The sequence below is a fragment of the Vigna unguiculata genome, chromosome 10 (genome assembly GCF_037176805.1).
Source record: "Vigna unguiculata cultivar grain cowpea cultivar isolate G323 ecotype 2 chromosome 10, ASM3717680v1, whole genome shotgun sequence".
In the NCBI taxonomy this organism is placed as follows: domain Eukaryota; kingdom Viridiplantae; phylum Streptophyta; class Magnoliopsida; order Fabales; family Fabaceae; genus Vigna; species Vigna unguiculata.
The window spans coordinates 5993096-6016416 of NC_140801.1; the positions used below are offsets into that span (position 1 = coordinate 5993096).

Genomic DNA, 23321 nt, shown 5'->3' on the forward strand with positions numbered 1-23321 from the left:
TCTGGATAATTCTCAAAAATGCAAAATTCAACAAAGACACATATTGATCATGCAATAACACACTAAACAACATACATTTAATCAATAGGAAATTAAAACGGTGTTAATCAGCTCCCCTAACCTGTTAATCCTTGCTCAATTTGAAGAATCAAGGCTTCTCTTGTGTCACCAATAGTCCCACCTTAGCCTTCTCCTAATGCACTTGATGCTCTTATCAATTCCACACGAAAACTCACCTTCAGACTCTCTTTTCCACTGTCAAAATTCGTTTGTCCACTACTCTTTCACGTTTTTCTCTCTTTCTTCTCCAAAACTACACTAATTAGATCATTAACTAAGCCTTAATGCTTGTTAATGTTAGGGGAAACGAAAATGCTTTCAATTAGGTGTTAATTCATTGAAAGACTATTATTGGCTGCCTTCCCAGCCCACTAGGTTATCCTTCTTGCAGCTAGGGTTTTCTCTGCCCTTTCATATTCAAGCCAAAAGAAAATTTGGCAAAAAGAAAGTTAAATTCGTTCTTAGCAAGGTTTAAGCCCACAACCCCTCAATTACCAAGTTAGTGCATAACCAATTCAACCAATTCATGTTTCGTGATAATTCCTATAATTTTAGGATTACATTATCACTAAGCACATTCAAACATAACGTTAAAATAATACACTTATTAAAATAGCATACAATTAGCATATATAGGAGTCAAACCCAAGTCCTTTCAACATAACTAAGTACTCTCAACCACTTGAGCTAGTATTGTTCCACGTCATAACAAACCACATTAAATGCCATAAAGGCTCTCATGACCCGCATTTATTAAACAATGATTTATTTAATTATTTAAATTTCTTGGGTCTTACAATGATGGCATTGAAACAAATAAGTGGTGAACTTAATAGGGGAGAAGAAAACAAGTTTTGTGGAATTCAAAACCTTTCTCTTCATGCATACCATGATTTGTTCCTTAAAACCATCAAGAGAATTAATTAGCAAAATATCCACGCCCCTCATGAGTTTGTCTTAGAGCACTTTGCAAGGCATGAATAAATTCAAATACATTGGAATCGATTAACTTCCTCTTATATGGAAAATGATCATTAGTCAAAATATGAAGAACGGTGGATATGTCATTCTTCTTTGGCAAGTCTTCCTGACCTAATTCCACGTTGCATTAAATATATAAAAGGGTAAAATCTTATGCATGGGATAATAAATAAAGGAATTTTTTTTAAAGAACCATGTCCTCAATTGTTGGCATACCTCCTTTTCTTTGTCCTTTTCTATCACATTGCTTTTTGCTCTCTTTCATTTTCTAGAACTCTGGAATTATTCACAAAATAAAAAAAAACACAAACAGCATACATAGGACTTGAACCCAAGTCCTCTCACATATTTAAATACTCGCAACCACTTAAGCTAGTATTTTTCCACGTCATAGTAATCTGCATTAAATGCCTTAAAGGCTCCTACTACCCGATTTATTAAATAATTATTTAAATTTCTCGGGTCTTACAATACTCATTAACACTTGTAAATGTTGTGACCGAGCTTGCCACAATGTTCACACTTAAGACGCCCTTTTCCCTATTTACGAGGGTGAGTTCGATCATCACGGTGAGATGCCAACGCAGAAGAATCATCAATAGAAGCAGGTGTATCAGTGTTGGGTTGTTTTGGTACACGCAAAAGAGTATAGCAGGTTAAAGTCAAGGTGGGGACAACCGGGGAACCCAAAATTTGATCACAAATATGTGAATATTTATCAGCAAGCCTGTGTAATGCTCCGAGCATGAAGAACTTTGAGCGTTGCTCGATCTCCATGGCAAGGTCGGGGGAAGGAGGCAATAACTCATTGAACTCATGAAAAAGAGCATGAATTTTGTCCATATAATCAGTCATAGAGTCTAGATGTTTAGAGGAAATAAGTTCTGCAAATTTAGAACAGACATCATCTAGACGTTGAGTATCGTTGGTGTATAATAACTTGGCATGCTTCTAGATTTGAGCACATATTTCGTAGGAACAAAAAAGTTGTTTTAACGAAGGATCAAGAGTACCTTTGAAAAAGTTGCTTTAGGTTACCTTTTGATTTTGATTATTGAATTTTTTTTTTCTCAATGCAAAATCCTCATGCCACATTAGTGTTAATGGTGTTTGTGATAAATTAAATTTGAATGGTTTTGTGGCGGATATAATATTTATTCAAAACTTTTCGATTATTATTTCTCCATTTGTATATAGTATTATATTTTGTTTAAAGACGAAGAAAGTAAATTATCTTGAATTTTATCAACGGTAATGATATGCATTTTCCTTGTCCTAAAGGTTAAAATAAATCATAATAAAAAATAGAAGAAATTTATACTGTATGGACATGTATCCGAAGACACAAATGTATTAAAAAAATAAAACAAACAAATGATGATGGTTTTATTTGAGAACATATGATACGTTGTGGAAAGTATATATGCCAATACCAAAGTTTAAACGCAATAAATAGATAAAGAAAAGGAAGAATAATATATGATAGCCAAGTGGTGCTGAAAGTAGTCCTAACTTGGAAACCTTGAGCCTCGTGTTCCTGAAGTTGATACTTAATATCCTCCAAAAACGATGAATCAAAGCACTTTGAGTTTTTCAACATCATCCAACCAATCCTTATTGAAACCACAATTACGCACATCTTTCAATAACTCAACAAATTCAGAGTGGCTTGACCCCAACACATCAAACACACTATGGCTTTGGAGAAACTTCAAAAGCTGAGCCAGACAAGTGTAGGCAAAACCCTTGTATCTCTCACTCAATGCACTGTCTGCTAAACGAAGAGAAGGATGCTTCACAAGGAAATTGGTTAACAGAGCCAAGTTCTCTGAACCCAAATGCTTGTTAGAGACAAGTTGCTCAAGCTCCCTTCTTACACTCCAACCATAACTTGACTCTTCAGTCATCTCACAAACTTTCTCTGAAAAACGAAGGGAAATGTAACCACCATGCATGTCATCTGTTAGAACAATATGTAAGATAAAAAAAATATGAATCTTCTTGTAACCTGGAGAAGCTTCTTCAATGTCTCCAACACCAACATCTTCAGTGGCTTCAAGTTCTATATTCACAATTGAAAAAGGTACAGATATTTGAGCTTCATCACCATGTTCCTACATAGATTCATTCAATTCATACAATAACATCAGATTCAAGGCCTATGCTATCTATTTATATTGTATGAATACAAAACATGCAACCTAGTTTTTAGCACGGAAGTTATGTATCTATATTTTACTACATTCAGAATTAACTCATACGTTAAGTAACGAACTAACTGATTCTGAATCACTTAACAACGGTATTGTCTCCGCATATGGTGATGTAGTTCCTTCTTCACTACTCTTTATTTCCTGTATAAAATAAATAATATATTAAAGTGTGGACTATACTTAGTGTTAAATAGTATAAGGAAAAATAACTTGGAGACGACTTTTCTTTGCGAAGTGGAGTAATTAAGTGCAAATTTAGAAAACCAAGTTCAGATTTTCTGTTCGACTTTTGGTGTTATTTCTCAGATCTGTTCTCGAAATACATTAGTTTTAATATATTTTAAAATATCAAAATTAATGTAAAATAATATATTTCAAAGACTTAAAAGAGAAACAATATAAAAAACATATCAGAAATTTCAAATTCAAGAAAATCTTATACTAACATAATGATTATTTGACCTATATTTCTCTAATTTAATAAATTGAGTATTTGATTAAATATCATTTGCACTTGAATATGTTAACGGCAGATTGATTTGAGTTGACCTGGGATGAAGTCAACTCTCTCCCTGATGCTATTCCAGCTTTACAGTCTTCATCAAGATCATCCGGCATCTCCTGTGATATCTTCTTTATACGCTGATCATTTTTCAGGTCTGATACTATAATATTCCCAAAACAAAATATTAGAAATACTTAGTTTTTTTTAACTTGTAAACCTTCCATTCATTTTTTTCTCTTTACTTTTGTATTTATTTGTCTCTATCTAAATTACCATAAATGAAATAAGATATCAATGCTATTGGGACTAGTTTTAATTTACCACATTATGAATAACTTAAATAATCTGTTTCCAGAAAATAAATAAATTAGACAAAAAATAGGCATCAAAAGAAAATAAATAAATAAATAAACCTGGAGCATTGTTACTCTCAGAATGGGTAACCACTGTGTTAGATGTATCCTGAAAATCTCCATCATTAACATCTTTGGTTGTAGAAGGCTCCATGTTTTGTACTTCTTCATTTTCCTGCATAGATTAAGCGAAACCATCATCTTTTAGGTCATTCATAAAGTTAATTTAGCAATATACATTACTAAGTTTTAATGTAGATACCAAGAGTAATTGTAAGAACGATTGTATCACGTATTAAGCCTACGAAGAGTTTTATGCTTCGGGTCTATGATAATCGAAGCCTATAACACATCAAACTTTTCCAATATTTCAAAATTGTCACTGTCACTACAACTTTTGGTTTCGGGTGGAAAATGACCGAGGCCATATCCACTTTAGGTCTCGGTTATTAATTGGACCGATGCCATATACCCTATTTAGGTTCCCAAATTTGTGAATTTTCACTGTTCCCTTTCGTCCCAAAACATCTGTGTGAAAACCACCATTGTTCATTGTCCATCGTCGCCCCGGTTCTTGCTGCAGCTGCCTTCACCTCACGTCGCCGCCTGGAGGAAACGCCACCCTCTACTGTTGATAGCCACTGCTGCATCGTCGACTCTCGCTGTCGGTGAGGTTTTTTTTGCGTTTGATATTGCTTTGCTTCTTCTTTGTGTTATTTTTCACAATATTTTGAGTTTTGTGGTTGCATTTTTTATCATCAGGTGTTGTTGCATCTTTAGTTTTCACTTCTTATTCGCTTCTCATGCTCTCAGGTTCCTATTTCTACTATGAGGCTATGATTTTGTAGTATATGTTGTTTAAATATGTTTATTTGTCTTATATTTGTTATATGTGATTAATTATTTGCTTAAATATATGGTTTGATTTTCTTACGGTGTGAGTTAGCCTCAGTTTTCTGTTTGAGATTCAATACGAAAGTTATGTATTCTTTCCGATTTTTGTTTTCGAAGAAGTTAAATTTTTTAAAAATTAATAGAAAGGGATACGATACTAATAATTTATATGTATTGAATCTTGAACTGTCCGGTTGGACAATTTAAGAAGATTAATCACTTTCTAATAATTTATTAGTGCATATATATATATATATATATATATATATATATATATATATATATATATATATATATCTCAAAATTCATGAATATTTGTCAACTGTGTTTTGTATTGATCTTCGGGTGCATATTTGATTGTGGTTGATAATCACTTTCACTTCGTGTATCCTGAAAACCAATACGAAATGTTGGCAAAATTTCGTGAAATTTAAGATATTTTTTTAAAGAAAGTGAATCTTCTTGAATGGGATAGGGTCACACCTTGATTACATAAGTGACATGAGCATTCATTCAAAGATTACTGAAATTGTTCACACAATTTCAGTTCAATATATGTATGTATGGATCAAGATTGGATTAATTCATCACACATCAGTGCTGAGTATGAGAACGAAGTAGAAAAATTTATACAATTTGCGCAACGTTATGAGGGTAGAAGTGATGATGAGGTGAAGTTTAAAGCATTTGTACTTGATTATGTAACTTTGGTCTTATTGTTAATTTTTCTTATTATTTGAATGAGCAGAAAGAGTCGCTATTAAGGTTTTTTTCAAGCATAGAAACTCTCTCCACTTATTTGTTCTTACTCTTTCTTCTATCAGGAAAATGTTGCAGTATTTTTCTAAAAATTGTAAAATTACTGTTTTTATTTCGTATTTAGTCTTAGTTAGAGCGAAAATTTATACACAAGTATGATTTTGTTTTGTTATTGTGTTATATACTTATTGGTTTATGAAATAAGAGTTTCCATGTTAATTGTTCATTGAACTACTACTATAACAAAAGCTAAAAGAAAAAACAGGGTAATTAAACCTAAAAAGAAATTACCTGCGATATTGGCATTGATGATATCCCAAAAGGAGGAGCTTTTCCAAGAATTTGTTGTTCTTCCTCTACTCTTTCTCTGCTTTGTTTCACTGCATCCTCCAACGCTTTTGATTCAATGCCATTTTCATGATGTTGGTTGTCTTCATCATTGTTGTGTGATGAAGTCAACTCACTCCCTTCCAATAATGTTGTTCCAACTTCAATCCCACTTGCAGAGTCTTCTGTCCTTGCATTCTCGTTGCGAATCATTTCAACAAGCTCATCAAGCACTATATCTAATGTAAATGGGATAGTTCTTCCCAAAGATCCTATAGGAATAACATCCTCTTTATAAAGAAATCACAAGAATAATAAAAAGGATATCTATGCTTAGGAATCATGATTTTAAAGTTAAAACTGTAAACACATGTTGTCTTTCGAATAATAATAAATTAAAATTCTTGTATACACTAACAACATTTAGACTCTTCACAGTTTTTTTAAACTAATTATAATAATTAGAAAAGATATGATGGTATCGTATATAGTACCTGCGATAGAAGTACGAAAATCGCGGGGACTTTGAAGGGATGAAGACAAGGAAAGTTTTGGGCAATTCTTCATAAAACAATGTTTTACAGTAAGAAATTGAATCTCCTGTCGAAGGCTTGGAAGTTCAACAAATACTGCAGTTTTCAGATTTGGAATAATCTCAACCTTTTCATCACTGTTCCCTTTGAATACTTCCTCCAGCATACATGCTTTTACGATTATCAGAACTTCTAAATTGGGAAGAATTTTGGAAGTTGAAATGGGAAAGATGCATTTCAATTTGTTGCATTCGTTTATGGCAAGTAGTTTCAGCCTTGGGAAAAATGGCTTTCTTTGATTCTTTGTATCCTCACCAATTATCTGTTCTAATTCATTGCATCCCAATATGCCAAGTATACGCAAATACGGAAAGCATTCCAGCATAGAAGCACAGAATAATACTTTAGCTTTTACATATTCTTCAATCGTTAACTCTGTAACGTTTTGTAGAGTGAAAAAAATGTTGGAGCTCACATCAATTCCAATGTTTCTCAAAGTCACCCTCATATCTCGTGCAATCACATCATTGGCATTGGACTCATTTACCTGCAACTCATTCACCAACGTAGAAAAAAAGCGTCATATTTACCAAATATCAAATTAACTGTAATTTATTACTAAAAAGTTTGTTCTCAATTTTAACCACAAATAAAATATTAACAGTGTCAATCCAATTGAAATAATTGAGATCCGATTGTTATATGATTGTTGATTATTATGTAAAAATGCTAAACATTTATATTAAGATAAAGTATATGCACTAAAAGAAATTTGAAATCACATTAGATAAAAAAGGGTGAGAAGGTTACCGATGAGAGAGAAGAGTCTTGCAATTGATTCTTTGAATCCAAAGGAATTTTGGTAGTTCTTCGTTTGTTTCTACATTTATCGATCCAATGTAAAATCTTACCTTTCATGGGGTTTGATTCTATTGGTGCCTTGGTCTCATCTTTGGAAGTTGACCTCTTCACTGGTAAACACTTTGACTCACCACATTTTGGAAAAATATCCACAAAATTGGGCAAGTCTACTAGAACCATTAGTTCTAGATTAGTGAATATGACGTCTTTTAATTCCTCGTATAAATCTTCCTCTTCATGCTTATGTTGGTATGGACCAAATAAGTATTTTAACCCATCAGAGTTGAATACATGAACACTTCTAAGTTTTGGAATATTTCGAGTGGAAGCCATTGGAAGTATAAAATGTAACTGGGGACAATTTGAGATATCAAGAGTGGTTAAATTCGGAAACATTGAAATAATGCTATTGTTATCATTATGAGCATCAACCATTTCTTCCCGTGAATCTTTTCTTTTGTTTTCATCTCTTATTATACTTTTTAGTTGTTCACATTTTGCTAAACACAATTCGTCCAATAACAATAGGCTTTGTGCGGTCGACAACTCAAACAGAGATGTCAACATTGGGCAACCCTGTATAGACAATTTCTTAAGATTGTAGAGGGATATCTTGCTCTTAAACAATATGCCTTCTAAATGTATGCAATCACTAAGAATGAAATATTCTAAATTTTTCAGAAATTCCAAGGGAAGGGGTCCATTGCATATTTCTTTCATATTTCCCATTTTTTTAAGTCTAAGTTGAACCAACCTGGATAAGACACTTTGAGCAAGGGAATCAGTATTGTCAATTAGACATCTTAGCGTGGAAATGTCGTCCAAAACAATCTCAACTAGATTAGTCGTACCGTCATCATCAGGAAAAACAATCTCAGGTATCAGATTTTTCCATACTCCTTGAAGTCTCTTTAAATAAACAACTTCTGATTTTTGCACTAGATTCTTGAATGTCTCTTCAGAAAAAACTTTATCAGCCTCAAAGACTTTCAGGCAATTCCTTAAAAACAATTCATCTAATCTGTACCACGAAGAATAGTTCGATATACAAAACCTTTGATAGTTAGGAAGCTTTACACTATGACACATTTCTGAAAAATCACGATGAACGAAATACAACTCTTCCAATGAAGTGCAACTTTCAATTATTTCAAACAAATTGCTCCCTAGCAAGTCACAATCATTCAACTTTAACAGTTTAAGTTTTACCAATTTTATAACCTCTCTTGGCAGTTTATCTAACCTACATCTAACTAACTCGAGTGTCTCAAGACCTTGTAGGTTTCCAAAAATAGAGATGTCACCTAAGGTGAAATTTCTAAGGTATAAAGATTTGAGATTGGTTAACAATTGAATTGATTGTGGTAATGTCAAAGTTGCTTTCGAAGCTCGATAGGTCATGTTTGATAAATACAAAACTCGAAGACTTATCATATTTTCAAGGAATGAATTTGGGACTTCTGCATGAAAATTTCCGTTCAAGTATACTATTAGAATATCAAGTTTAGATGCATCAAACTTCAAGGAAAACACGTCCATGCTTCTGCCTTCACATAATAAATATTCAATATGCTTCCCCTTGTCAACCATTGTCATTTCATTTTTCTTAGATGTATTCACTGCCAGAATCTCTTTATTAGCTATCCATAAAGCCACTTCACGAACCAAGTCATGCATTTTGACTTTTCTAAATGCACAATTCAATAATAAACATGAATCTATGAGTTCATATTTTGCTGCAATAACTTCCTTACGACATGCATCATAATTGTAATCATCATTATTTTTCTCGATGAGACCCCCTCCTATGGCAAGCCTGACCAAAAGTTCTTCATATATTTCTTCATCTTCTCGAAACAAAGAACATAAAAGGAATAATTTCTTGGCTGTTTTGTTTTGCATATTGTCATAACTATACTTCAGACATGAATAAATCTTTCTCTTATTTTCATCATCACCAGCTACGCTTTTGAAATTTTGCAAGGATTTTAAAGCTACATCCCATTGTTCTAGATGTCGCTTGCCCTTTAAACTACCAGCGATAACTACAATTGCAATTGGCAATCCTTTACATTCTTTAGAAATTTTGCGACCTCTATCAAGAACACCTTTGGGGTAACTATCATTTAAACCAGCATGCTTTTGGAACAATTTCCATACATCTTCCTCAGGTAAAATATCAAGTTGAATTGTCTCCTCACATTCCATCTTATGGCATATGTTTACATCGCGAGTGGTCACAAGAATTCTACAACCCTTATGGTTGTCCTTATATGGAATACCTATTTCTTCAAAACTGATATCTCCCCACACATCATCAAGAATTATAAGAATTTTCTCACCATTGGTTAATCTATTCCATAGCCTTTTAGGCCTCTCTGATTCAGTACAATTCTCCAATGACAATCCTAAGGGTCCTGCAATTTCATCTTGAATCTTTTTTGTATTAGGGGTATTAGATACTGTGGTATCAACAACTTGATCAAAAATATTGGATTGCTTAAGTTGCTTGCCCATCTCTTTTGCTAATGTTGTTTTACCTGTGCCCCCCATCCCTTGCAATCCAATCATATACTTGTTGTGATCTCTCAATGCGTTACAAAGTTCTTCAATTTTCGACTCTCTACTTTTAAAAGAAATGTAATTTTGAGAAGAATGATATTCAGTGCCTGGAACATCACGAATGATTCCAACAGTTTCAAAGTTGCTCTCCATGATGAGTCTTTTAATCTCCTTTGTCTTGCTTTCCAATTCCTTCCCCCTACTATATTGTCTCTTGCAATTAGGACACCATCCAAAAAAACATGTCACTTTCTTTTTGGTGTTTTCTTCAATAAGGTCTTTAGCTTGATTTTGCCAAAATATGACATCTCTTTTTATCTTATCACCTCTTCTATTTGCTATTCTAACACGCTCTTCCAGTGTTTCCTTTTTCGCTATCAAATTTTCCCTTTCCTTTTCAAAGTCCTCAGTAATGCATGTTAAGCAAAAAATATAGCGTGATTGTTCCAGTGTTGCATTAATCAATTTCTCTAATATTGACTTTGCCAAATCAGGTGCAATGTTCGCCATCTAAATCAAATTAAATACATTAATGTTAATAACATCTTATTTCTTTTAATAAATTAAAGAAAGACTAGAATAGTACATTTTATTATTTACAAACATGAAATGTTTATAGTCCTAACAAATATAATCCATGTATCCATTAAATGTAGAAATGCCATGAAACTTCTAGACTATCGTAGAAAAGCCTAAGATAGGAGGAAAAGTCAAGAACATTCTACATAGGTAGAAAAATCTAGAACTATTTATACAAGTTCTAGCTAGGGATTTTTTGAATAATCTATGGGTCTATAAATACCCATATACACTACCATTTGTAAGACAACAACTAACACAACATCTAGTACAACTACTCCCAACTACAAAATACATTTTTTCAACTACTACTTTCACATTCTACTATCTCCACATTTTCTCTATCCCATCAACTATTTCTTTCACATCCTCTAAATACTAACAGTGGTACCAAAGCTACATTCGGTCATCTATTGGGCATAGAAAAATTATCCTATTACTTTCAAAACCTTCTTTTTATACTTCCAAAAGAAGAGACATTTTTCTCCTAATCCATGGCTTCTAACAATGTTAACTTTTCTTATGTCCCCTTACCAACTTTTACTGCTGAAATTTTTTACCTTTGGAAACTCAACTAAAGACATATTTTATCTCACAAAAATTGTGGGATATTGTTCAATGTGGTTATACAAAACTAGATAATACTGAGACACTATCTGAGGAGGAGCGAAAAAAGCTTGAAGATTTTGAATAAGAAGATGCCCAAGCATTGTTTGTTCTTCAAATAATTGTTGGAGAAACTATTGTCAGGAAGATCGTGGATGCAGAAACTACAAAAAGGGCATGGGATATTTTGGAAAAAATTGAAAGCAATGAAGGAATTAACAGGTACACTCTGTTAAACTACATTATCTAAGAAGAGAATTTGAGACCATCAAAATGAACGAATCTGAGACCATTGAAGACTACTATGGTAGAATAAAAGAAATAGCAAATAAAATGAAGTTATATGGAAAAGAAATTAAGAAAAAAAGAGTGGTAGAAAAAATTCTTATCACTCTCATAGAAAAAATATGATTCCATAGTAACTTCGATAGAAACTTCTTCAGATTCATCTTCTCTATCGATAAATAAATTAGTTGGTCTCCTCGAAGTGCACGAAGCAAAATTTAATAATCATGTTGATACAAATTCAATCGAGAATGACTTCCAATCAAAGCTCAAATTATAGTCCAAAAGGAAAGAAGAATGAGGAAAGAAAAATTTAGAAGAATATTCTCGAAGCAGAGATTCTAGAAATTTCTATGGAAGCAAGAAAAATAAATATCCTTATGTGGCATTTGCAATAAGTCAAGTCATGCAGAAAAAGATTGTTGGCATTGCGGGAAGCCAATATGTCAGTACTACAAGAAATTTGGTCAAGTTGAGAAGTATTGCCATAATAAAAATAAGCATCAAGCAAACACTAGTGCAGGAAAGGAAAACGACAGCGGTTATTTTGCACTTTTGGCTTCGGGTTCGCACTCGAGGCATATACTGTCGAGGTAAAAAGACTCTCGTTTATGCCTCGGTTATTAACCCAAGGTAGAAAAAGTAGTTACTGCCTCGGTTTTCTCCAACCGAGGCCTAATGGTGTATCAGAAATAAAAAAAAATATTGTTGACGGTGTCGGAATAACCTCCTCGATGGTGGACATGGTTGGAGTAGTAGGTGCAGCAATTGTGGCGCGAACTCACAGTGCAGATGATTCGAAGAAGATGGTGGTAGCTACTGCCATGGATGCGATCTGTGTTGTTCTGGTTCGCAGGAAGAATATGTTTGTCGGATGCGTCACAGATCTGGTTTCAATGGTGGCTGCGATTGGAGGATCGAACAGGTAGAGAACGTTGGTGGCCACGTTTTCTTCTCTGACGAAGGTGCGCTGCGTGGATGGGTGCTGCAGGTGCAGACCTACATACATGCTGCTTGGTTCGTGATGGAACACGGTGCAGAGATGAAGATCTAGTGCAAAGATGGTGGTTGTTCGTTGCAGCAAAGATGGTTGGAGGCAGTGCAGCGGTGGTGAAGCCAGAATGAAGGTTGGGGCGCAGTGGAAGATGAAGAAAAGATTCGGATGTTGTGTGGGGATGCCCGGAGAAGAAGAAAATCGAGATGGTTTGCGCGGCTGCGAAAGGATTTAGGTTTTTTTTAACCCTATGAAGCCATACTGCCTCGGTTAATTTGAAACCGAGGCATATTGTCTTACTATATGCCTCGATTGGCAATAGGCCCGAAGCAAAAAGGTCCCTACTGCCTCGGTTATAAAAGAACTGAGGCATATTCTATCAGTGAATTAAAAAAAAATACAGCCAAGTAACTACATCGGGTAAAAAAAACCTGAAGCAAAAAAGCTATTAGGCCTCGGTTCTGTAGTAACCGAGGCATAAAAGCGGTTAAAAAATTTCAAATTTTGTGGACAGCGCGAATTCGTAAAATTTTTTAAGCTATATGCCTCGGTTAGTATAACAACGGAGGCATAAAAAGTGCCTTTAATTACAAAAATGCCACCGCGTGTTTATATGCAGCGGTGCGCAGGAACCGAAGCATATACTACGATGTAAAAACTCTAAAATGCACTAGTGAAACTTTGTCAAAGAACATAATCAAGAGCAATGCTTATTTTATACCAATCAAGAATCTCTTAGCAGAGGAGGAAGTTAGTACTTTGATAGAGGATGTAGCAATCACATGGCCAAAGTTCGGTTGGGAAACGATGCCACAACAGAGTCTTAAGGCAAAGGAACTGTCATGGTGGAGACAAAGAAAGGTACGAAATTCATCAAGGACGTTTTACTAGTTCCCAATCTTAAAGAAAACTTTTAAGTATTGGCCAAATGATGGAGAATGGATATTCTCTTCACTTTGAGAAAGATACATGCAAAATTTATGATAGTAGAAGGTTAGAAATTAGTGAAGTAAAAATGGAGAAGAGAAATAGAAGTTTTCCCATTAGCTTCAAACCTAAAACTAATATTGCCATGAAGGTAGAAATTGATGACTCGTGGCTTTGGCATAGGGAATTTGGCCACTTTAACACACATGACTTAAAGCTTCCATTATTGCTTGAAGAAAAATAATGAATCAAGCGAATGATGTCTCCTCGGCAAATAAATCTGATTACTATTCACAAAGAAAAAGCATAGAGAGCAAAATACTTACTGGAGTTGATTCATATCGATGTTTGTGGACCAATGAGGACACATTCACATCACAACAACAGGTACTTCATCCTCTTCATTGATGACTTCTCTAAAATGATATGGGTCTATTTCTTAAAGGTAAAGTTAGAAGTCTTCGAAATATTCAAGAAATTCATGGCCCATGTCGAGAAACAAAGTGGAAAACAAATAAAAGTACTTAGAAGTGATCGTGGAAATGAGTACACATCTCGTGACTTTGACAAATTTAGCGAAGATAAAGGCATAGAACGACAACTTACAGATTCATATACTCCACAACAAAATGGTGTGTCAAAGAGAAAGAATCGCACAGTCCTGGAGATGGCGAGATCAATGTTAAAGGAGAAACGACTACCAATTACATTCTAGGCTGAAGTAGTGTACATTGATGTATACCTACTCAATAGATTTCCTAATAAAGTAGTTCAAGACAAAACTCCAATCGAAGTTTGGAGCGGGAAGAAACCGTTAGCTAAACATCAAAGAGTATTTGGATTTGTTTGCTATATTCATGTTCTAGACCAAAAGAGACACAAACAAGAAGACAAGACCGTACGAGGTATCTTATTGGGATACAGTACCTAATCCAAAGGCTATAAAGTTTACAATCTTTAGACAAAGAAGTTAACTATCAGCAGAGACATTGAAGTAGATGAAAACGCTACTTTGAACTGGGAAGAGGGACGAATTGAGAGGAAGACAATATACATGCCCATAATAAACCATCTCCAAGCCAAGAAGATAATGATCAATATGCTATTATAATCCCAAGATCAAGAAGAATCATCGCCTGAATTCACTCTGAGACGAATCAGATCTTTGAATCTTGCAACATGCCATACTAGAGCCTAGAACCTTTGAATAGGCCACAAAACAAAAAGAATGGGTCAAGGAAATGGAAAAAGAGATAAAAATAATAGGGAAAAACAACACTTGGGAGCTAACAGATTGTCCAAAAGATAAAGATATCATCGGAGTTAAATAGGTTTTCAAGACAAAGTTAAACCCCAATGATACCTTCCAAAAACACAAGGTGAGGTTGGTAGCTAAGGGTTATTCACAACAACCAGGAGTAGACTACAATGAGACATTTGCTCCAATCGCACGACTAGACATAATAAGAACTCCAATAACCCTTACAACACAAAAAGGATTAAACATCTACCAATTAGATGTCAAGTATGCATTCCTTGATGGTGTCCTTGAAGAAGAGACCTATATAGAACAACCACCAGGATTTGTGATTAAAGTCCAAGAAGCCAAATTGTTGATATTGAAGAAAGCTTTATATGCTTGAAAAAAGGTGCTTGTGCATTGTACAACAAAATCAATCAGTATTTCACTAATCAAGAATTCGAGAGGAGCAAAAGTGAGCCTACACTATACATTAAGATGAAAGGTCAGCATACTTTTTTAGTCTCTCTATATGTAGATGATCTTATTTACACTAGAACCAATACAAAGATGTTGATGGAATTTAAAGAAGATATAATGAAGACCTTTGAGATGACTAATCTTGGCTTGATGAGTTATTTTGTTGGCATAGAGGTAAGTCCGATGGAATATTCATCTCACAAAAAGAAATATACAAAAGATCTACTAAAGAAATTTAAGATGTACAAGTGTAAACCTGTAAGCACACCACTAGTGACGAATGAGAAACTACAAAAGGTGGATGGAGCACCAAAGGTCAATGCATCTTGGTACAAAAGTCTAGTTGGAAGTCTACTTTATCTGACGTCTACACAACCATACATCATCTTCGCTACAAGTCTTTTATCAAGATTCATGCAAAAGCAAAGTGAAATACATTTTGGCTTAGGCAAACGAATTTTAAGATATCTACAAGGAACCAAAGAATATTGTATATGGTAGAAATCCGTAGGCAAGCCAAGGTTGCTTGTTTATACCGTTAGTGATTAGGCAAGGTCTTGAAATAGATAAGTGGAGGAGTTACCACTTGAACCCCTTGCTCAAGATAAAATTCACATACACATGCATTGTGCACCAAAATTCATGTCAATAACAGTTGCATGTATATTCCAAATCTACCTTTTACATTGAATACATCCCCTTATTTATAGTTATAGTTAAAATCTAGCGGGGATAGAGTATTAAACCAACTATACAAAGTTTAGCACTTAATAAATAATCTCTAAACAAAGCACCTAATTACCATCCATTAAACAAAGTATAAAACAAATCAATCGCTATGTAAAGCATAATCATACTCATGACACAAGCTCGAGAGGCACACATGTGACATGAGCGTTGAGTGCCAATACCTTGTCGTTGAGCGACATGCACGTAGGTTGTGAAAACATTTGTTATGAAATGTGCGTTGGGCACCTACTTGTCGTCTCTGAGCGCCTTCCGTTGGGTTGTTCTAAGGCTCTCCTTCTCCTTTTCTAATGATGTTAAGCTAAATGTAGATATCTTTCTCCTTAAGATTGCATCAACGTTGGATCCTCCCTCAATGCCTCATCATGCTCGTCAGGTTAGAGAGAATTTGACTACGAATTCTAGTTGGAGTACTATGTGAACCCATTGGGCGTGCCATAAACCCTTTGAAATGCCTATGCAGCAAAAATTGTATTCAATCCCTCTTACACCAATTTAGTAAGTCAACTGCAAGTGTGGGAAGGAATTACGTAGCAGGATGATCCAATTCGAAAATGTGGCAAAATTAATTGAACCACCAAGCAACCCATATTGTTGCACGTCTCAGAATAATCAAAACGGAAAGGGAACACTACTAATATGGATATATTTGACCAATGAAACAAGTGCACCACATGTACTCGCAGACCTTGAATATACAATTTTCCACTATTTATGCACTAGTGTTGGGTAAACTTAAATGCGGGTAGTTGGAAGTTGTTATATTAATTGTCTAGGAGATTGCAAATGGTTGAGAGTGGGTCTAGTATTGATTAAGCATGCAATAGAGTTCATTAATTTTGGTTTAGGTAGTTGTTATATTTAATGAATATAGTTGAAGGATCATGTCCAAAGGCCTATAAAAGGACCATGTAGTGCTTCATTGTAAAATACAACAAATTTGAATATAGTGAGTATTTATCCTGAGAGACTTATTTGTAACAAATTGGCATCAGAGCTTAAGAACCTGAGTGTCTGAGTGGGTTAGAGAGTTTGATCGAGATGATCAGCTTAGCTAACAGCATGCCCCTATCAGAGTTATCAAAAGGTGTAAGTTATGATAACTGGAGCCTACAGATGAAGGCTCTTCTTGGTTCCCAAGAAGCATGGGAGGTGGTAAAAAATGGGCACCAAGAACCAGATGACGTTGGAGAACTGATTATAGCCCAACTTGCTATGTTAAAAACAACACGAGCAAAGGACAAAATGACTTTATATGTGTTGTACCGAGTTGTTGATGAGTCTGGCTTTGAGAAGATAACAAATGATATGTCTTCAAAAGAAGCGTGGGATATTCTGGAGAAGACATACAAAGGGGATAACCGTGTGAATTAAGTCCAACTTCAAACTCTTAGAGGCGAGCTTTAAAGGACGAGGATGAAGGAAGCTGAAGGGGTTGTCGAGTACGTCTCTCGAGTAGAGACCGTAGTGAATCAGCTCGGTAGAAATAGAGGGACGTTGCTCACTTGCCGAGTGGTGGAGAAAATCTTGAGGTCGTTAACCAACGACTTAAGAATATAGTTTACGCAGTAGAGGAATCCAAGGACTTGACAACGCTCTTGGTGGAAGAGCTTGTCAGGTCACTTGAAGCGCATAAGCAGTGGAGAAGGAAGAAGAAGGAAGAGTCCCTTGATCAAGCACTCCAAGCAAAGGCAACCATTAGGGAGAAGAAGGTTCCTTATACTCAGAACACCTGAGGCTGAGGTGGTAGAGGCAAAAGAGGATATGAAAGTGGTCAAGAACAAGTTGGCCAACAAAACTGGCATAAGGACAAGGTGGAGGTCGTGGTGGTAGAGGCCGAGGACCTCAGTTGAACAACTTAGGAGTTGTGTGCTTCAAACGTGGGAAGTATGGTCATTTTGCCAAAGACTGCTACCTAGGAGTTAAATGTTACAATTGTGGGAAGGTTGGACATTTCGCAAAGGACTACTGATTTAAAAGCAAGAAGGAAACAAACTTCCTTTCAAACGACGCTGAGAAAGAAGGAGTATTAATGGTGTGCAGGAGATCAGGTGCTGAGCTAAGTCTGAGTTGTTCTGACAACTCAGTTTGGTACCTTGATACAGGAGCAAGCAACCACATGTGTAGGGATCAGAATCTTTTTAAGGAGTTCACCCAAGTTAATGTCGGGCACATGTAATTTGGAGATGCATCAAAGGTGGCAGTAAAGGGTCGTGGTACAATCTGGTACCTGTAGAAGAATAGCCGAGTTGGAGAAATTAGAGACGTGTACTATGTACCCGATCTCAAGAGCAACATATTGAGCATGGGCCAGCTAATGGAAAGGCTACTCGATTCTGATGAAAGAAGTCTGGAGTGTAAGAAAGTCGAGTGTGTGTCACCTCAAAATGTTTGACAACAATTCTTATGGTCATGTTCCAACTCAACAAATAACCAAACTTGAATATCAGAGCAAGAAGTACGTATTTATTGGGTACGATGAAAAACCAAGGTGTATAGTTTGTTCAACCCAATAACAAAGAAGGTGATTATGGGTCGAGATGTTCAAATTGATGAAGAGAGCAAGTGGAAGTGGAAAAACTCAAAGAAGAAGTCTAGAAGCTCGAAAATACATACACCACCTGTTGTGAAGGATCGTGAGACTTTTGATGAAGAAGATAAACCTCTACAGCCTAGAGCGTGAAGCTTACAAGACATATATAACTCCATTGACGAAGTACATGTTATATATTTCCTTGCATATTCAAAAGACTTGAGTTTTGAAGAGGTCATGTAGGAGGAGAAGTGGCAGAGGGCGATGAATGAGGAGATCAAAGCAATCGAACGCAACAACACATGGGAGCTAACCGATCTACCCAAAAGAACTCGGCCTATTGGTGTAAAATGGGTGTACAAGAAGAAAACAAATGTTGAAGGTGAAGTTCAGCGATATAAAGCTCGGCTATGATGAAGTATTCACCCTAGTGACGAGGATGGAAACAATTAGGCTGCTTATTTCCTTAGCAGCTCAACACAGATGGATAATCTTACAAATGGATGTGAAGTCGATATTTCTGAATGGAGTCTTGGAGGGGGAAGTATATGTTGAACAACCACTCGGATACATGCGAAGAGGCGAAGAGAAAAAAATGTTGAGATTGAAGAAGGCACTTTATGGCTTGAAGCAAGCTCCACGAGCATGGAATGAAAGAATCGACACCTACTTCAAGAAGAATAGGTATAAGCAGTGCCCTTATGAACATGCTCTTTACGTCAAAAAGAAAGGAGAAGATGTGATGTTCATTGCCCTTTATGTGGATGACCTTATCTTCATGGGGAATTATGCCAAGCTGATTGAAGCTTTTAAAAAAGTGGTGAAGAAGGAGTTCGAGATAACCGAGTTAGGTTTTATGAAGTATTTCCTTAGTTTGGAAGTCGTTCAAGGGAAGGACGACTCTTTATGTCGCAGGAAAGGGATGCTGAGGATATCTTGAAGAACTTTAAGATGATGAGTTGCAATCCAGTTTCCACCCCTATGGAACCGGGCACAAAAAAATTTAAGTATGCAGATGGAAACCGAGTTGATACAAGAAAATACTAAAGTCTGATTAGAAGTCTCAGGTATCTTACAAATACTAGACCGGATTTAATGTTGAATGTTGGAATAGCAAGTCGGTATGTGGAGGAACCGAGGTATACTCATTGGAAGGCCTTAAAGAGAATTCTAAGGTACGTGAGAGAAATAGTGTCACTTGTCCTGATCTATACTAGGACGGATGATTACCGACTAGTCGGCTACTCAGACAGTGACTAATGTGGAGATGTTGATGACCGAAAAAACATGTCAGGATATGTATTCTTCACGGGGAGCACGGCGTTCACTTGACTTTCAAATAAACAAATGAAGGGCAGCACCAACATATGACATCAAATCAATAAAGGTTAGACTCCCAAATGATTCATTTGCGACATGATAAACGAACATGATAAAAGCACCGATTGAGGTTACACCAGCTTCTAAATGGACCGGGCTGTTGAAGGGATCAATCATCGCAATAGCTGAAAGATGGACAAACTCTTTCAACTCAGAACAATATAGCAATATAGCAGACCAAAGATGAAGAACAACAATTGCATAACCGAACCAGATAGTGACACAGGTTGAGTTTTGTTTGACAAAACTAGAGACTGGACTTTTGTTTGATGAAATCAGACAACAGATGAACACGAAGACCTCGTCTCATTTTATTTCATGCAAGGTTACCAAACTCGATAAACCTTATGACCTTACTTGACACTCTTGGTCCAACATATTTTATAGTGGAAAGTTTCATTTGACACATTCTGACATTACAAGAAAAACAAACTAGATTTGAGAATATAACTCGTGCATAAGATAATTATGAAGAGGATTGTGGATCCACAAACTTGCATGAAAAGTACGAAAAAGAAATCGCCTGAACGAAATTGTTTCATCTAAGTATTAAAACAGGTAAGACCATTCAGAGTCTTAATTAATCATTTGAAAAGCATTGAATATCATAAGATGAATCAAAGAATAATCAAATGGAAATATAAGATTATAACGTAAAATCTTTCTCATGAGGATCAAAACAAGAGATTTGTAACTATATATGACGAATTTAATGCAAGGGATAAGAAATATCAAGATTATTTTCTTCTACTTCATTCAAAACCTTACTTGTCTAAATTGCTGAATATGTTTTTACTAATTACTTGGAGAGGTTATCTCTTAAACTAACCATTGAAATTCTAATTCAACAGGAACCAAAATTTAGAAGTAAAATTAGAAACTTCAACTTTAATATTATCATTTAACTCATCAGAGGAAATGGTATTTTTATTCTTCCATGTGGCCCGTAATAACACATGCACAATCCTCGAGATGCAAATAAAGCGTTATCATTAAAGCGTTATTTGATGTGAAAGAATACTTAAAATCATTTGAGAAAAAAGAAAGCGATGAAAAGAAGAGGATGTGTTTTGTGTTTTACCTGGAGAAACGTGTGTTGTGCAATCTATTACAGTCCTTCAAAGACTGAAACAATGCTCTCTGCAATTAGAATTGAAAAGCCGAGACTTAACTTTCTATCTCTTAGAAAACCAGAGAATTGAAAATAGAAAACAGATGATGAAAAGCTGATGGATGTGATTTGTGTTTACCTGAAGATATGTGTGTTAATTATGCAATCTTCCACAAACCTTCAAAGACTCAGATAGATAATAATGCTCTCTGCAATTAGAGTTGAAATGAAGCATACCATTCAGACTTAACTTCTTCTCTTCTTTGTTCTTTTGAGTAAAACCTTGGAACACTCTAGAATCTCATACTAATCCATTTCAACACGCATTCCTTTCCTCCTAATAAACAAAAACATCTCTTCCTTTACTTTACAACTGTTGAATCTTTTCTACTGTCACCACGCATTGCTGCTCGGAAAGACAAAGCATCTCTTCCTTATCATTCTTTTACTTTGCCAATCTTCCCACTTTGGCCCACATGTTTTAATAATTTATTTTTACCGAAAAGGTCAATTTTTTATTTCTTAACTATTTAAGGTTCTTGATCATTATTATTTTTTATCTTTGATTTCTAAAAGTATACTTCATTTTGTACACAATGCATATCTGGCAGTTAATGATAAATTTTGTTATTATTTATTTTAGGCTTAATTACTCGAAACATACTCAGTTTGGTTTTAAAATTTTTAAATGCTACCCACTTTTAAATTTGTCTTAATTTAGTACCCAAATTCGAAATTGCGCATCAATGTAGTACACTCCGTTAATTTTTTACAAACTTTGTTAATGGCGTGCCAAGCCTTTGGTTTTTTTTTTAATTTTTTTTAATTTAAAAAAAAATTGCCACATGTCAAATCTTTGGTGTGACAGTCACATTGTTAGTAACACGTGGCAAGGTACCACCACGTGACAAGTAAAAAAAAGGAACATGTTTCAAGTTCAATGGTACCTACTTTTAAGTTTGTTTCAATTTAGTATCCAAATTTGAAATTGTGCATCGATGTAGTACACTCTGTTAATTTTTCATGTTCTTTTCCATTATGGATAGCAATGGTATGACCAATCATTGTAGGTATAATGGTAGATACTCTGGACCAAGTTAATATTATATCTTTTTCCGCTTTTGTGTTAAGCTTCTTTATTTTTAAGGATATTTTTTAGTGAACGCGTCACAGTTAATTACTCCTTTTTCTTGTAAAGACGAAGAAACAATTTTTATTTTCTCTACTATTTAGTACGACGACGAAGAATCAAATTATCACTATATTTCTTCCTTTTTCTACTTCTTCTTCCAAGTGCAGGAAAACCGCAACAGCCTCTAGTTTATTTATTTATTTTTTTAATAATTTTTTTGAATTTAAAAATAAAATTTGTCACGTGTCAAATCCTTGGTGTGACACGTGGCAAGGTACCGCCACGTGGCAAGGTACCACCACGTGGCAAATACCTTGTCTAGTGTCATTATCTTGATTTCAACTTAATCTCTAGATATGTCTATTTGTTTCAATTTAGTACTCATATATGTTTATTTGTTTCAATTTAGTCTCTGCTCTATTTGTTTCAATTTTGTCCGAATATTGTTTTACAAAATAGAGAAATATTGTGTCTCCCTTAAGACCAAATTTATTATTTATATAAATGTTATATTTTTTTTTTTATTAAAAATGACTTATAAAATTAAGTATCGAAATTTATATTAAGTTTAGTGATAAAAGCCATGAATAACAAATTTACCAAAACTTTGTTATTCATGAGTATAACAAATATTAATATAACAAAACATCAATATGTTATTCATGACTTTTACCATTAACTTTAATATAAATTTCAATACTTAATTTTATAAGTCATTTTTAGTAACAAATATCAATATGCATTTATATAAATAAAAAAATTTGTCTTAGAAGAGAGACAATATTTCTCTATTTTGAAAAAAAAAATTGGGTATTAAATTTAAACAAATAGAGCGGGGACTAAATTGAAACAAATAAACATATATGGGTACTAAATTGAAACAAATAGACATATCTGGGGACTAAGTTGAAATCAAGACAATGACACTAGACAAGGTATTTGCCACGTGGCGGTACCTTGCCACGTGTCACACCAAGGATTTGACACGTGACAAATTTTATTTTTAAATTCAAAAAAATTATTAAAAAAATAAATAAATAAACTAGAGGCTGTTGCGGTTTTCCTGCACTTGGAAGAAGAAGTAGAAAAAGGAAGAAATATAGTGATAATTTGATTCTTCGTCGTCGTACTAAATAGTAGAGAAAATAGAAATTGTTTCTTCGTCTTTACAATAAAAATGAGTAATTAACTGTGACGCGTTCACTAAAAAAAATCCTTAAAAATAAAGAAGCTTAACACAAAAGCGGAAAAAGATATAA

General features: G+C 34.8%; 1 protein-coding gene across 2 annotated transcripts; it reads right to left on the minus strand.

Moving 5' to 3' along the window:
• Positions 1-2405: 2405 nt before the first annotated feature.
• Positions 2406-21317, minus strand: LOC146882050 (uncharacterized). Of its 2 annotated transcripts, none has more exons than XM_085667704.1 (10): positions 21070-21317; positions 20901-20959; positions 7436-10558; positions 6587-7172; positions 6057-6364; positions 4173-4287; positions 3804-3919; positions 3321-3395; positions 3050-3155; positions 2406-2962 (listed from the first exon to the last, which is right to left on the minus strand). In XM_085667704.1, exons 3-10 carry the CDS (start codon positions 10556-10558, stop codon positions 2616-2618), a joined length of 4776 nt encoding a protein of 1591 aa, XP_085523830.1. In that variant the 5' UTR covers positions 20901-20959; positions 21070-21317; the 3' UTR covers positions 2406-2615. The 2 variants fall into 2 exon arrangements, with proteins under 2 accessions (XP_085523830.1, XP_085523829.1); XM_085667703.1 differs by having other exon boundaries at positions 3303-3395.
• Between the last annotated feature and the right edge of the window lie 2004 nt (positions 21318-23321).